The following is a 14,226-nucleotide window of genomic DNA, read 5'->3' as shown; positions in this document are numbered from 1 at the left end:
TGTCTTTCAATGCAAGGAAAGCATCAAAGCCCCCTTTAAATGCAGGTATAGAGTTTGCCATAACGACTTCCTGTGGCAATGCATTCCACATCGTAATCACTCTTAGTGTAAAGAACCCTTTCCTAAATAAATGGCTAAAACGTTTTTTTCCTCCTTGCGCAGATCGTGTCCTCTGAGAAGGCCTAGGGACAAAAAGCTCATCCGCCAAGCTATTATATTGCCCACTGATGTATTTATACATGTTAATTAGATCCACTCTAAGGTGTATTTTCTCTAGACTAAATAAACCCAGTTTATCTAACCTTTATTGGTAAGTGAGACCTTCCACCCACGTATCAATTTTGTTGCTCGTCTCTGCACCTGCTCTAAAACTGCAATATCTTTTTTTGTAATGTGGTGCCCAGAACTGAATTCCATATTCCAGATGTGGCCTTACTAGAGAGTTAAACAGGGGCAATATTATGCTAGCATCTCGAGTTTTTATTTCCCTTTTAATGAACCCCAAAATTTTGTTAGCTTTAGCTGCAGTGGCTTGGCATTGAGTACGATTATTTAACTTGTCGATGAGTCCTTCTTCAAGTTTGATGTCCCCAACTGTATCCCATTTATTTTGTATGGTGCTAGACCATTGGTACGAGCAAAATGCACGACTACATTTTTCAGTGTTGTGATTATTTTAATATAGTGTCCATTTTTTTGAAATTCCTTTCCAGCTAATTCGAGACATGGCCAATGTCTGTGAGACAAACTCCTCAAGATCTTACCCAAGCTCTGTGGCGAAGTACCGAGCGCTCAGGTGCAGAGTAGAATATGTTGATCCATACTCTGAGGAATTTAATCAGGTTAAACAGAACATTCTGGATAACAATCACAGGTAAGTGACCGTCCAATCATCCTTCACATCTTACTTTATAAAAGTCGACTTTCTGTATTGGGAGATTTTGGCTGGACGTTGTAGAAGAGAACTGACACAATTAATTTCCCTGACTTTGAAACATCTGTGTGTGTACAGCAAGAGTAACAGCAGAAAGATGATGTCTTAGTACAGGCATGGGCAAACTCGGCCCTTCAGCTGTTATGGAACTACAAGCCCCACAATGCATTTGCCTTTATGAGTCATGACTGTGGCTGTCTGACTTCTGCAATGCATTGTGGGACTTGTAGTTCCTTAACAGCTGGAGGGCCAAGTTTGCCCATGCCTGTCTTAGTACATTACATGCTCAGTAGAGACTAAAACCTCGTACACCCTTTCAATTATGGTTGGCCAATCACTGACTAATTTTACCACCTCCATGTAGTATGAGAGTCAACAGATATCGAATACTATGAGCAAATTGTGTAGGTAAACTCTCAAACTACGTGCAAGTGGTAAAATTGGTCAGTGATTGGCCAATCATAATTGAAAGTGTGCACTAGGCTTTAGCCTGGTACACACTTTCAATTATGATTGGCCAATCACTGACTAATTTTACCACCTATAAGTAGAATGAGGGTAAACATATATTGAATATTATGAGCAGATTGTGTAGGTAAGCTCTCATACTACACAGAGGTGGTAAAATTGGTCAGTGATTGGCCAATCACGTAGGCTGCATCCTGTCACCGATCCTGTTCTCCCTCTATGCGAATAACTGCATATCCACGGCAAACTCGGTGAAGGTCATCAAATTTGCTGATGACACCTTGTAACTTGTGACTGGCCTTGTAACTAAGAATGATGAGCAGGCCTACCGTCAGCACGTTGACAGAATATGCAACTGGGGTAGGGAGAACAGGCCGGTTCTCAACACTGCCAAGTCGGGATGAGCATCGACTTCAGGAAGCATGCCCACATCCAGTCTACATTGACAGCACCAAAGTCAAAAGAACAGCCTGTGTCCCCTTCCCTGGTAAAACCATCTTAAAAACCTGAGATGAAAGACAAACACAGCCTCTTCCTAGAGGAAAGCCCAGTAGAGACTATTATTCCTACACCAATTGAAGAAGTTTGGCATGGCCCAGGAGCTCCTGGCAAGCTTCTACACTGCTACCATTGATTCTGTCCTCTGTTCATACATCCTGGGCTAGTACCTTGCCTCCTCCACCAGTGACAGTTACAAACTACAGAGGTTCATCAGATCAGTGGAGAGGATCACCGAGAGACCCCTCCTCCCACTTAAACTTCTCTACAACTCCAGACTGCTCTCCAGAGCGTTGAGGATTGCCAGTCGGCTCCCATCAGGCTGTAGGTTTCGAGCCATGTCCACTAGGACTTTAAGACATAGGAACTCTTTTTCTCCCTTTATGCTGTCAACCTCTTGAACTCACTTCATGCCCTCCCCCTCAAGCAACCCCCCAAGGTTGAGGCCGCTGGATGCTGCTATCTATAGACTGTCTAATGAATCAATGTTTTTTAATGTGTCTTGTCAACACTGCTGTTTCTTGTGTTTGTATCCATTTCGGCTCTTAGCCATGCATGTGCCAATTCCCATTCCGGGTACGATCCAGTCGTTCTTGGCGAATACATTTTTTTAATTATATTCTGAATTTTAATATATAAAATAAAGACTGGCCCAACAATGCTTTCTGTTAATGTAGATGGGTTCTCCATTTATCTTGGTTGTTCTTATCATTGCTTCATATTATTTCATGCCCAGTTAAACAGCAATGTAAACCAAAGCTTGCCCTATGTGTGGTCACCATGGAATGTAAATATACATAGCCTAATACTGTTGGAAATGGGGCTGAGTTGTCAGTAGATGGTGCTCTATATGTATGCATAATCATGAAATAAACTGTGATGTTCCATATTCACAGCAATGAAGAGTTTCAGGTCTTACGTGTGTTCCGGATCGGGAGGGTCAGTGAAGCCATGCATTTTAAGAGTGATCTCGGCAATATCCAGCCCTTGCTTCATGCCTCATTACCATGCAATTTTGTAGGGATCCTCTCCCGGTAAGGATGCTGCTATGCTACCTTTTTTTTTTTTTTTTTTGAAAGGTGACTTATACAGAAGAAAAACAGTACAATGATGTTTTTAACAGCTGAGCTATACTTGTTAATGTAAGAATCAGTTACAGGGGCGTGGCAATAGGGGGTGCAGAGGTTGTGACCACATCGGGGCCCTCCCTCAACTTCAGTATTAGCTCTCTATTGGTCCTGCGCTAACAATAATCATTTCTATAGATACTTTGAATAGTGATAATCATTAACAAAGTGCTCCCCATTCCCTCCTTGCACCTCTGACACTGTAGTTGCCATTGGCAGGTTTTGGTGCGCCGTATCAGTTGTTATATATAATATAGACTGCTTGGGGGGCCCCAATGTAAAATTTGCATCAGGGACCACAGCGCCTTATCAACACCACTGATCAGTTATATTCTTGCAATACTCTGAAGAAGAGCCAGACAAGACTTGTAATACAGAATTACCTTTTTACAATCCCTTAAATTGTAAGTCTCTGGCAGGGTCTTCCCTTCCCTAGTGTATTCTACATGATCATGTGCTCCTGTCCTATGACCGCCTGTACTTGTATTACTGGGCCTACCTAACCAGCCCAAAATCACATGATCATGTATCTTGTACCGTTTCCCTTATACAACTTTGTTCTATGTTGTACAACCTTGTTTCATCTGTCATCCTTGTATCGTTGTATATATTTATTGTCCAGCGCTGCATAATATTTTGGTGCTTTATAAATACAATACATAATAATTAAAAATAATAACTTTAGGTGCTGCATAAGACACTACTTGCTGTAGTCTGCAAATGAGCACCAAAAGGCTGTTAACAAATCACACAACCCCCCTTTTCCCTCATGGCCGGTTCTAGCTACAATGTAGTCCCTGGGCAAAGGTAACCTGAGGGCCCCCCTGACACCCCCTCCCCCCAGTATAGTAGTCAGATGTTCCCCCTAACGACTCCCCCCAACTTAATAGTCAGATTTCCTCCTCCCACCCTCCCAGTATAGTAGTTAGATGTGCCCCCCTCCCTTCCCCAGTCCCCGCAGTAAAGTAGCATGATGTGCCCCCCTTTCCCCCAGTATAGTTAGATATGCCACCCTCTTCTCACCCCCTCTAGTATACTGGCCAGATGCATCCCCTAATGATTATTATCCCCACCACCACCCCCATGTTACAAAGTGCAGCAGGGAGAAGCAGCACTAACCTCCTCCAAGTTCCAGGCATTGTAGGTCCGTCTGAATCCCCTGTAGTGTTGTTTCTCTGCACTTCCTGCTTCTCACATCGGGCACTAGAGCCTAAATGGAGAAGTAGGAAGTGCAGAGCAACAACAATACAGGGGAGACAGATAGACCTGCAATGCCTGGAGCTCAGAGGAGGCGAATGTGTGCCTGTCCCCACTGACTTCATAACACTGTAAGGGGGAGTGCGGGGGGGGGGGGGGGGGATTTCTCTGGCCAGCAGCCAGCTAATTTATTAGGGTGGTGGTGGACACGGAGGGCCCCTATGGATGTGGGGGCCCTGGGGTAATCCCTTACGGTAGTGCCAGCCCTGTTTCCCCTTCATGCTGGATCCACATACCTCTGTACATTGTCTGTTTCTCTCCTCGTTCCCTCAGATCCTCATAATCACACCTTGAAAACTTTGACTTTTGGCTAAAATGGGGCAGGAAGAGGCAGGCTTGCTGCAATGTTCCCTCCTATCACCCTTCTCTCCTCTTCCCACCCAATTCACTGGCCTTAAGGGCCCTTTTCCACTAGCGGCATTTGCGATGCTGAATCGCAAAATCGCAAACCGCTAGTGATTTTGAAATCGCTACGGTTTGCTTTTTAACATAGGAATCGCGGTAGGCAATTTCCACTACCGCGATTCGTTTTTGACACAAACGCGATCGCACCGCGGAGCGATCTTTGCCGCGATTTTGCTATGCAGTGCATTGCATGGCAAAATCGTGAACGCAATCGCTGGGAAGTTTCCTGCACTTGCGATTCAGCAATCGCTAGCGTTTAGCGCGAACGCTATTGATTGCTAGTGGAAAAGGGCCCTAAGAGGAAGAACTGGGAGGGTGAAAGGAGGAAACATCACACCAAGCAAGCGCTTCTTCCTGTCTGAAAGTTTGGCTTAAAGAGAATCTGTATTGTTAAAATCGCACAAAAGTAAACATACCAGTGCGTTAGGGGACATCTCCTATTACCCTCTGTCACAATTTCGCCGTTCCTCGCCGCATTAAAAGTGGTTAAAAACAGTTTTAAAAAGTTTGTTTATAAACAAACAAAATGGCCACCAAAACAGGAAGTAGATTGATGTACAGTATGTCCACACATAGAAAATACATCCATACACAAGCAGGCTGTATACAGCCATCCTTTTGAATCTCAAGAGATCATTTGTGTGTTTCTTTCCCCCTGCAGCTATCTTCCACTGAAGTGTCAGGCTATTTCTTCCTGCAGAGTGCAGACAGCTGTGCCTGTATGTAATTCCTCAGTATGTGAAAGCCCAGCCAGCTCAGAGGAGGATTTATCCAGCTTGTAAAAGATAATAGAGCAGAGAGAAGCTGCACTAATCTAAATAACACACAGGCAGTGTGCAGAGAGGGGCCTGGAGGGGGGAGATGCATCACAGAACCACAACACTGAAGAACTTGGCAGCCTTCCAGACACAGGCCTGACAAGTCTGACAAGAGAGAGATAAGTTGATTTATTACAGAGATGGTGATAGTAGAACGTGCTGCAGTAAGCCAGAACACATTAGAATAGCTTTTGGAACTTGTAGGATGATAAAAAACAGGATGCAATTTTTGTTACGGAGTCTCTTTAAGCCAAAAGTCAGATTTTTCAAGGTGTGAATATGGGGCCTAGGAAGGACGAGGAGAGGAACGGACAATGCACAGAGGTATGTGGATCCAGCATGAACACACCTCTGTGCTTACCTGAGGTTGCTTTTACCTTGGGACAGGTATCCTTTAATAGCTAGAAATGCTTCTAGAGTAAACAAGTGCTGTTCAAACTAGCCAAATCCTCTTCTGCTTTCTTTACAGTGGGCTACTGTTGCCAAAAATTATTGTTGATGAATTTGGATTAGAGAGGACAGATATTGGAAACCTTGGAAGTGGCATTTATTTCAGTGACTCAATAAGGTATGAAGGAACAATTTAATTTAACTTTGCTTTGTATTGTGGCTTATTCTGTCATGCCACCCAGGATGCAAGGTGCACACGTGGACAGTTTGCCATTTATCACACCGCTAGTGAGGTGACAACATAACTGAGAAATGCTTCTATTCCTCACTACAAGAAGTTATTCATTTTTACTGTTATAAAACATGTTAGAAAGTGATTTAGTGGTTGCCAGGGGTAACCTTATTTGGCACCAGCAGCCAGAATGACTGCACTTGACTTTGCACTTAGTGGCTTGATATCTTGAATTGGACAACGGACGCCTCAAGCAGTTAAGGGAAATTTATTTGGCTTCAATCAGGAATACAGGTGCATAAATCATCAGCAATCTTCATTACATCAGCAAGAATATGAATATCATCTTGGTGTTGCATTGCAACCATAAGTTAGTCCTATTAACTGACTTAGGTTTAGCCTGTAGGAAAGAATGGGATTACACACCATACAATTCTTGATTGGCCTGAGTTTTCCAACATGTTTATTCTAAAAAAAAAAATAAAAAAAAGGCAAATTCGATTGGATTTCTTGATCAAAAACAAAAAAACTCTTGATTTTTCGGGCCACACATCATACAATTAAAAGATCCAATTTTTCACCAATTCGATAAATACGTTTTGTCTCAAAAATACTTTTTTGTTTTCAGTTGCGAAATCCAATCAAATTTCAATTTTTTTGACTTTTTTTTTTTAGATTAGTCATGTTGGAAAATTCAGAACAATTTTATCAAGAATTGTATGGTGTGTGATGGATTGTATTCAACCAGAAAAAAATTGTATGCAACTATTCAGTAAATACCAAACTTTATTATTACTTGTATAAACAATAAAAATGATGGAATGATTAAAGATTGGGTGTCTATATGTATGTAATGAAAAGCTGGAATGAGTTTGATATGTAATGTGAATATTATATATACAGTAGCAAGAAAAAGTATGTGAACCTTTTGGAATTATATGGATTTCTGCACAGATTGGTCATAGAATGTGACCTGAACTTCATCTAAGTCACAACAATAGACAATCACAGTCTGCTTAAACTATTACCACACAAATAATTCAATGTTTCCATGTTTTTAATGAACACACCATGTAAACATTCACAGTGCAGGTGGGAAAAGTATGTGAACCCTTGGATTTAACAACTGGTTGACCTCCTTTGGCAGCAATAAGTTCAACCAAATGTTTCCTGTAGTGCTGAACTTTCTCCAATTATAGACAAGTTGTCTTACCGTGGACTGATGAACAGCAAGGCTTTTGGAGAAACTTGTATAACCCTTTCTAGCTTTAGGCAAGTCTACAATTTTAATCCTTCTGTACGAGGCATCATTCACATCAGGGAATGCTTCTTGGTTAAAGCAAACCCTAAACTGCTGTGTGGTTTTTTTTTATAGGACAGGGCACAGTGGCGTAGCTAGAGATCATGGTGCCCCATAGGAAAACTTTCATGGGGCCCTCAGGTCCCAGATGGAGGCACTCTTAGGCAATGCCACCTGCCCCTACCCTATGGATATGAGTTTATTGTCAATTTCCATTCCCGTGCAATCTACACTGCACATAGTTCATGGGCACTAAGACAGTCAGAGGGTGTAGAAAGTTAGTAGTAAATACATCAAGTAGCACCTGGGCCCCTTCTGCTCCAGGGCCCCGTTGCAGCAGCTATAGCTGCTATGGCTATTGCTACGCCCCTTACAGGGCAGCTGTAACCAACACATTCAATCTCATCTCACTGATAGGACTCCAGCTGGCTGACACCTCACTCCAATTAGTTCTTGGAGATGTCATTAGTCTCGGGGTTCACATACTTTCTCCACCTGCATTGTGAATGTTTACATGGTGCGTTCAATAAAAACATGGAAAAATTTAATTATTTGTGTGGTATTAGTTTAAGCAGACTGGGATTGTCTATTGTTGTGACTTAGATGAAGATCAGATCACATTTTCTGACCAATTAGTGTAGAAATCCATATAATTCCAAAGGGTTCATATACTTTTTCTTGCTGTATATGTATATATTATATAATATTATATAAGCATGTAGCTTGACAATGGAAGCAAAAGCTCGAGAAGATCACGTTAAAATGTAAATTCAGTTGTACGTTACGTTTTTATGAAAAATTCACTTTTTTCTCTTGATTTTTCTAACCAACCTATTTTTTCGCCGTTTATGATCTTTTATACTGAAATTGTGGCAATCTCGAAAATGTATGTTTGGTACCTCAAAGATTCTGATCGAAACCTCTGATCAGTTGGAAGATTGGATCGGAATAATCGAATCATAAACAAATTGTATGGTGCGTGGCCACCTTTAGACCACTAGAAAGGGGTTTGCTTAGTGGAATATTGGTGATATAACATTAACGATAATTTACCTATCGGCATTACCCAGCCCCCAGGTGAACGAGCACCTTCATAATACATCCATTGATGCGTTATTGTGTTTTCTATGTGTGTAAGTAATTGTGGGCAGGGCATCAGAGATGCTGGCATTACCACAAGTTTGCTTTTACTCATGCTAAGTTTTAGGAAACGGGGGGGCATGAATGGGAAAACAGCAGATAGACAGTAAGGAATATGAGATGGTAGAAAAGGGGTATCAAAGTTGAGAGCTAGATTTGGGTGTCATCTGAACAGAACTGGTACTGATATCCAAAATAATGTTTTGGCTTTCTCAGGACATCAGTGTAGATGAGAAAGAGAAGAGGTCTGAGAGCAGAACCTTGTGGTGCTCCAACTGGTATGGAGCAGAAAAAAATATGTGAATCTTCCACTGCAAGGCAATAGTCTTAAACACCTTGCTACTATACCACCCATTAGTTTCTGAGATTCAAAAAATCATTATCATGAACGGAATCCAGCTAGTAGAGTATATCATTTTGAAAATGGATTATGTTGTTATTCTCCTGCAGCACAAGTGTCAAATACACAGAAGCCAGCAGCAATACTGGAGCACGGCTCTTGGTGGTGTGTGATGTGGCTTTGGGTAGGACAAAAGATGTTGGGAAGAGAGATTACACCATCACCGAACCTCCTGAAGGATTCCATAGCATACACGGGGTCCGCAGTGATGTGTGGAAGAATTCTGACTTTGTGGTGAGTAAGGGGGGAAGGGGGGAAAAGACTGTTCATTATTTTACTGTTCTACCTACTGACAGTGAAGTGCATCCCATTACTTATATAGTACTCACACCTTACACACTTTCTGTAACACTTTACAGAGGACATCAACTTGACCGGCTCATATGAGTAACTATCCTCAATGGGGTTATAGCACTAAGTTAGACATGTGTATCCATTATATTTATTCCCTTTAGCCACTTTGGGGTTGATGCACAAAAGTGTGGTATTGCTGCGCACAGACCGCGCACGTCAATATTACTGTTACTACTGGCAGCGTGTACAGTGAGTTACGCTATTAGGGTGACCCACAGTACTTGAGTGCGTTGCTACAGTAATGAACATTGCTAATGGTAATGCTTGTTAGCAAGGTGCATTACTGCAGCAACGTTGCTCTACTGGAGTACCATGAGTCACGCTAATAGTGTAACTCACTGTACACCAGGGGTCTCAAACTCGCGGCCCGCGGGCCATTTGCAGCCCTCGATACAATATTTTGTGGCCCGCACTGGCAAAAGCTTACTTATAGTTCACTTCAGTGCTCCCAAGTAATCCGCCGCATCCCCGACGCTAAACGAATGCTGCAGAGCCCCCAAATCGCCCGGGGGGCAATCCGCCGGCATTTCTTGGAAGGGGCAGAGCTTTCAGCTTCAGCTCTGCCCCTCCTGACGTCAATCGCGTCGCATCGCCGCCTCTGCCCGCCCCTCTCACTCTTCCTTCACAGAGAGGGGCGGGGAGAGGCGGCGATGCGCCGCGATTGACGGCAGGAGGGGCAGAGCTACAGCTGGAAGCTCTGCCCCTTCTAGGAAATGCCGGCGGATTGCCCCCCGGGCGATTTGGGGGCTCTGCAGCCGTCGTTTTGCGGCGGGGACACGGTGAACTATAAGGTAAAATAGGCAAAATAGTTTGCTTCAGTGTGAATTTGATTTTGAAATAAAAATCAATGCAAGGGACGGTGGGGGGGAGGCGGCTGCTGCTGATTGACTTTTTTGTGTGAAATCCCTTATGCGGCCCAGCCTCATCCTGACTTTGCCTCCTGAGGCCCCCAGGTAAATTGAGTTTGAGACCCCTGCTGTACACGCTGCCAGCAGTAAGGGCCCTTTTCCACTAGCAATCGCTAGCGTTCACGCTAAACGCTAGCGATTGCTGAATCGCAAGTGCATGAAACTTCCCGGCGATTGCGTTCACGATTTTGCTATGCAATGCACTGCATAGCAAAATCGCAGCAAAGATCGCTCCTCGGTGCGATCGCGTTTGAGACAAAAACGAATCGCGGTAGTGGAAATGACCTACCGCGATTCCTATGTTAAAAAGCAAACCGTAGCGATTTCAAAATCACTAGCGGTTTGCGATTTTGCGATTCAGCATCGCAAACGCCGCTAGTGAAAAGGGCCCTAACAGTAACATTTTGTGCACTATCTGTGCATGGCAATATTACCGCACTTTTGTGCATCAAATCCTTTGTACAAAAGTACATTTCCCTGGATCAAAGTATCACCATGCTATACCTGGTAATTATAGTTGTGAATGGCCTGTACTGGAAAAAAATCCAAGCCCTCTTTTAAATGCAGATATAAAATTTGCCAAAACTACTTCCTATGATAACATGTTCCGCATTGTATTTAATCTTGTGTAAGGAATCCTTCTTCAAACAGGTGGAAATATCTCCTTTTCTTCATATGGTTTTCAATCTAATGCCCCTTCTATATTAAAGTGGGCCTGAACTCTTGCACAGGACAGAAGGAAAACATACAGAAATGCACCCTGTGTGTATCTAGAGAGTTTAGCCTGTCTAATTCCTCCTCATCTGTGACTAATCACAAGTTGTAATTTGATCTATCAGCTGCGTCAGTTGGCTGCCTTGGTAGAGCAGTTCATTTTTAACTACTTAACCTCCTTGGCGGTAACCCCGTCGCGCCGCACGCCCCCCCCCCCCCAGACCCCGTGCGCTGCCTGGCCAATCAGTGCCAGGCAGCGCTGAGGGGTGGTTCGGGACTCCCAATGACGTCCCGACGTCGGTGACGTCGGTGACGTCATCCCGCCCCGTCGCCATGGGAAGCCCTCCAGGAAATCCCGTTCTTTGAACGGGATTTCCTGATCGGAGATCGCCGAAGGCGATCGAAGAGGGCGGGGGGATGCCGCTGAGCAGCGGCTATCATGTATCGAGCCCTGGGCTCGCTACATGATATAGGAAAAAAAAAATTAAAAAAAAACTGCGGCGCTCCCTCCTGGCGGATTTTTTTATACCGCCAGGGGGGTTAAGGACCACGGTGATTAAAATCCACGCCCTGTTTTGGTGGTTACCTGGCTGGCAGGGCGTAGATTTCAATCACCACCGCAGCGCATCTGCCGTTTTTGTTGCTCCCCGCCGATGTCACCGCTGAATCCCCGCCATGTCCCGTCGCAGCTCACTCGCTCTGCCTGTCTCTATAATGGCAGAGCTCTGTGAGCCGGTCAGGAGGTGATTTCATTGGCTCCTGGCTCTGTCTATCAATGTAAGCAACTCCCATAGGCTTACATTGATAGACATGGTGAGGAGCCAATGAAAGCGGCTCCTGACCGGCTCACATGACTCTGCCGTCATAGAGACAGCAGAGTGGATTTCCTAAGGATCCCGGCATGCGGCGGTTGCGTTGGGTATATGCGGCGATTCGTCGGAATTCCGTCATTATTGTACCAGCGGTCTCTGTTCCTTAAGGTGGCAGAGACTGCTGGTACTTAAAGGGATACTGTAGGGGGTCGGGGGAAAATGAGCTGAACTTACCCGGGGCTTCTAACGGTCCCCCGCAGACATCCTGTGTTGGCGCAGCCACTCCCCGATGCTCCGGCCCCGCCTCCGGTTCACTTCTGGAATTTCTGACTTTAAAGTCAGAAAACCACTGCGCCTGCATTGCCGTGTCCTCGCTCCCGCTGATGTCACCAGGAGTGTACTGCGCAGACACAGACCATACTGGGCCTGCGCTGTGCGCTCTTGATGACATCAGCGGGATCGAGGACACGGCAACGCAGGCACAGTGGTTTTCTGACTTTAAAGTCAGAAATTCCAGAAGTGAACCGGAGGCAGGGCCGGAGCATCGGTGAGCAGCTGCGCCAACACAGGATGTCTGCGGGGGACCATTAGAAGCCCCGGGTAAGTTCAGCTCATTTTCCCCTGACCCCCCTACAGTATCCCTTTAAGTGGTTAAACACATGGGGCCATATGCAATTCCCTTTTTCACCTGAGTTTTCTCTTAGGCGATAATTTTTCATCTTCAATTTTAAATAACTTTCCGGCAATTTTCAACTTAAAAAGTATCAAAAAGCAGGCGAATAAGTACTATCAAAATTATTTTGAGCATTCTCTTGCTTTCTGGTGGATTAAAAGGCATTTTATTGACAAGTTTAAAAATATCACTTAGGAGAAAACTATGGAGAAAAAGTGAATTGCATATGGGCCATGGCGTTAACCCTATGTCTTCTTCCATGAAAACAGGAAGTAGACACACTGCTGATTTGTTGCAGGATTTGTATCAGCTGTAACAAATGTTTTTCTTCAAAGGTTATTATGATGTTACTTATCTTTTAGAGTAGATATGAAGTTCAGGTTCGCTTTAAAACCAGACACACATAGCTTGAGGAAAGGGAAGAGTGGACAGCAGACACTGGGGGTGAGGTAGTAGTTTGGGTAATGTTTTTCACTTGTTGGCTTAAAGAGAATCTGTACTCTAAAATTCTAACAATAAAAAGCATACCATTCTATTCATTATGTTCTCCTGGGCCGCTCTGTGCTGTTTCCGCCACTCCCTGCTGCAATCCTGGCTTGTAATTGCCAGTTTTAGGCAGTGTTTACAAACAAAACACATGGCTGCTAACAGCATGTGATAGGCTGAGAGTAGCTCAGTGTGTGAGTCATACAGAGCTTGGAGGGGGCCTGGAGAGGGTGTGTATAGCTTCTATCCTATCACAAGCAGATTAGCACATTCCAGCCTGAGTGCCTGAGCCCGACAGAGCCGACAGAAGGAAGAAGATTAGATGATATAACAGAGATAATACAGCCACTGTGCAACTAGGAAAGGCTGCAGTAAGCCGGAGCACATTAGAACAGGTATAGGAACTTATAGGATAAAAGAAATAAGGCTGAAAATTTTGTTACAGAGTCTCTTTAAAATCTTACATCCTTTGGGTGATTGTCCATTGGTCATCAGGTGAAGCCTAATGTCCTGTCAGCCAGATGATAAGTATGTGCAAGTATGATAATGATAATCATGAAACAACATGGTGTGTTTGTGTATTTTTCAGGACGATGAATATGTGGTGTACAATGTGAACCAGATAAAAATGAGATACATCGTTCAATTTGGTGCCAACAAAGACCAACCTAATTTACAGGCGGACCCTACACTGACCTTGTCAGAGGACAATAATGTGGTGACCACATGTGAGTCCTCAGAGGGTAAGAAGAAAGGAGCTTTTTTTTCTCTGTTCTGTTGTAGTTGCTATTTTTAACACATTTACTAATGGGCTTTCATGCACTTGCAGGGTGCCTCTTTGCCTAAAATCAGCTCTAAATTGGTAAAAATCTGCAGCCCATGTTATTGATAGAGCAGAGTGGTCTGTACATGAAGATAGGGACCCAATATAACCCTTTACTGAAGATAACCTGCAGAGATAAATCATACACAACCATCAAATGCAGCTTACTTAGAACAGAGATGAACACAGAATGAATACAGGAAACCACAATACCATAGAGATCATCACCACACTTTAGACAGTGACCTCTTCTGGTTGCTTTACTATGCTGCAGTTTAAAGAGAACCTGAACTGAAAATAAAAAGTAAAAATAAGCATACACAGGTCATACTTACCTCCCATGTAGTCTGCTCATCAATCTCTTTCTCCTCTCCTGCATCCTGTTTATCCACTGTGATTGATGGAATTCTCCGTCCTCCATTTTGAAAATGGCCATTACCCCATAACAGCTTCTTGGTCAGCACACTGTTAAACTGGTATATTGCCA

General features: G+C 43.8%; 1 protein-coding gene across 6 annotated transcripts in view; it reads left to right on the top strand.

Moving 5' to 3' along the window:
- Positions 1 to 14,226, top strand: part of LOC137545556 (protein mono-ADP-ribosyltransferase PARP4-like) — a 168,535-nt gene that overhangs the window by 39,444 nt on the left and 114,865 nt on the right. For all 6 annotated transcript variants that reach the window (XR_011026055.1, XR_011026054.1, XM_068266922.1 and 3 more), the window contains exons 10-14: positions 714 to 874; positions 2,797 to 2,934; positions 5,977 to 6,075; positions 9,020 to 9,203; positions 13,506 to 13,659. Coding sequence is in view for 4 of the 6 variants with exons in the window: in XM_068266922.1 (XP_068123023.1) it covers positions 714 to 874; positions 2,797 to 2,934; positions 5,977 to 6,075; positions 9,020 to 9,203; positions 13,506 to 13,659 (736 nt within the window). In the remaining 2 variants the exon portion in view is untranslated. The remainder of the gene's footprint in view (positions 1 to 713; positions 875 to 2,796; positions 2,935 to 5,976; positions 6,076 to 9,019; positions 9,204 to 13,505; positions 13,660 to 14,226) is intronic.

This window comes from Hyperolius riggenbachi, chromosome 2 (genome assembly GCF_040937935.1).
Source record: "Hyperolius riggenbachi isolate aHypRig1 chromosome 2, aHypRig1.pri, whole genome shotgun sequence".
Classification (NCBI taxonomy): Eukaryota; Metazoa; Chordata; class Amphibia; order Anura; family Hyperoliidae; genus Hyperolius; species Hyperolius riggenbachi.
This window is presented reverse-complemented; position numbering and strand designations above follow the sequence as displayed.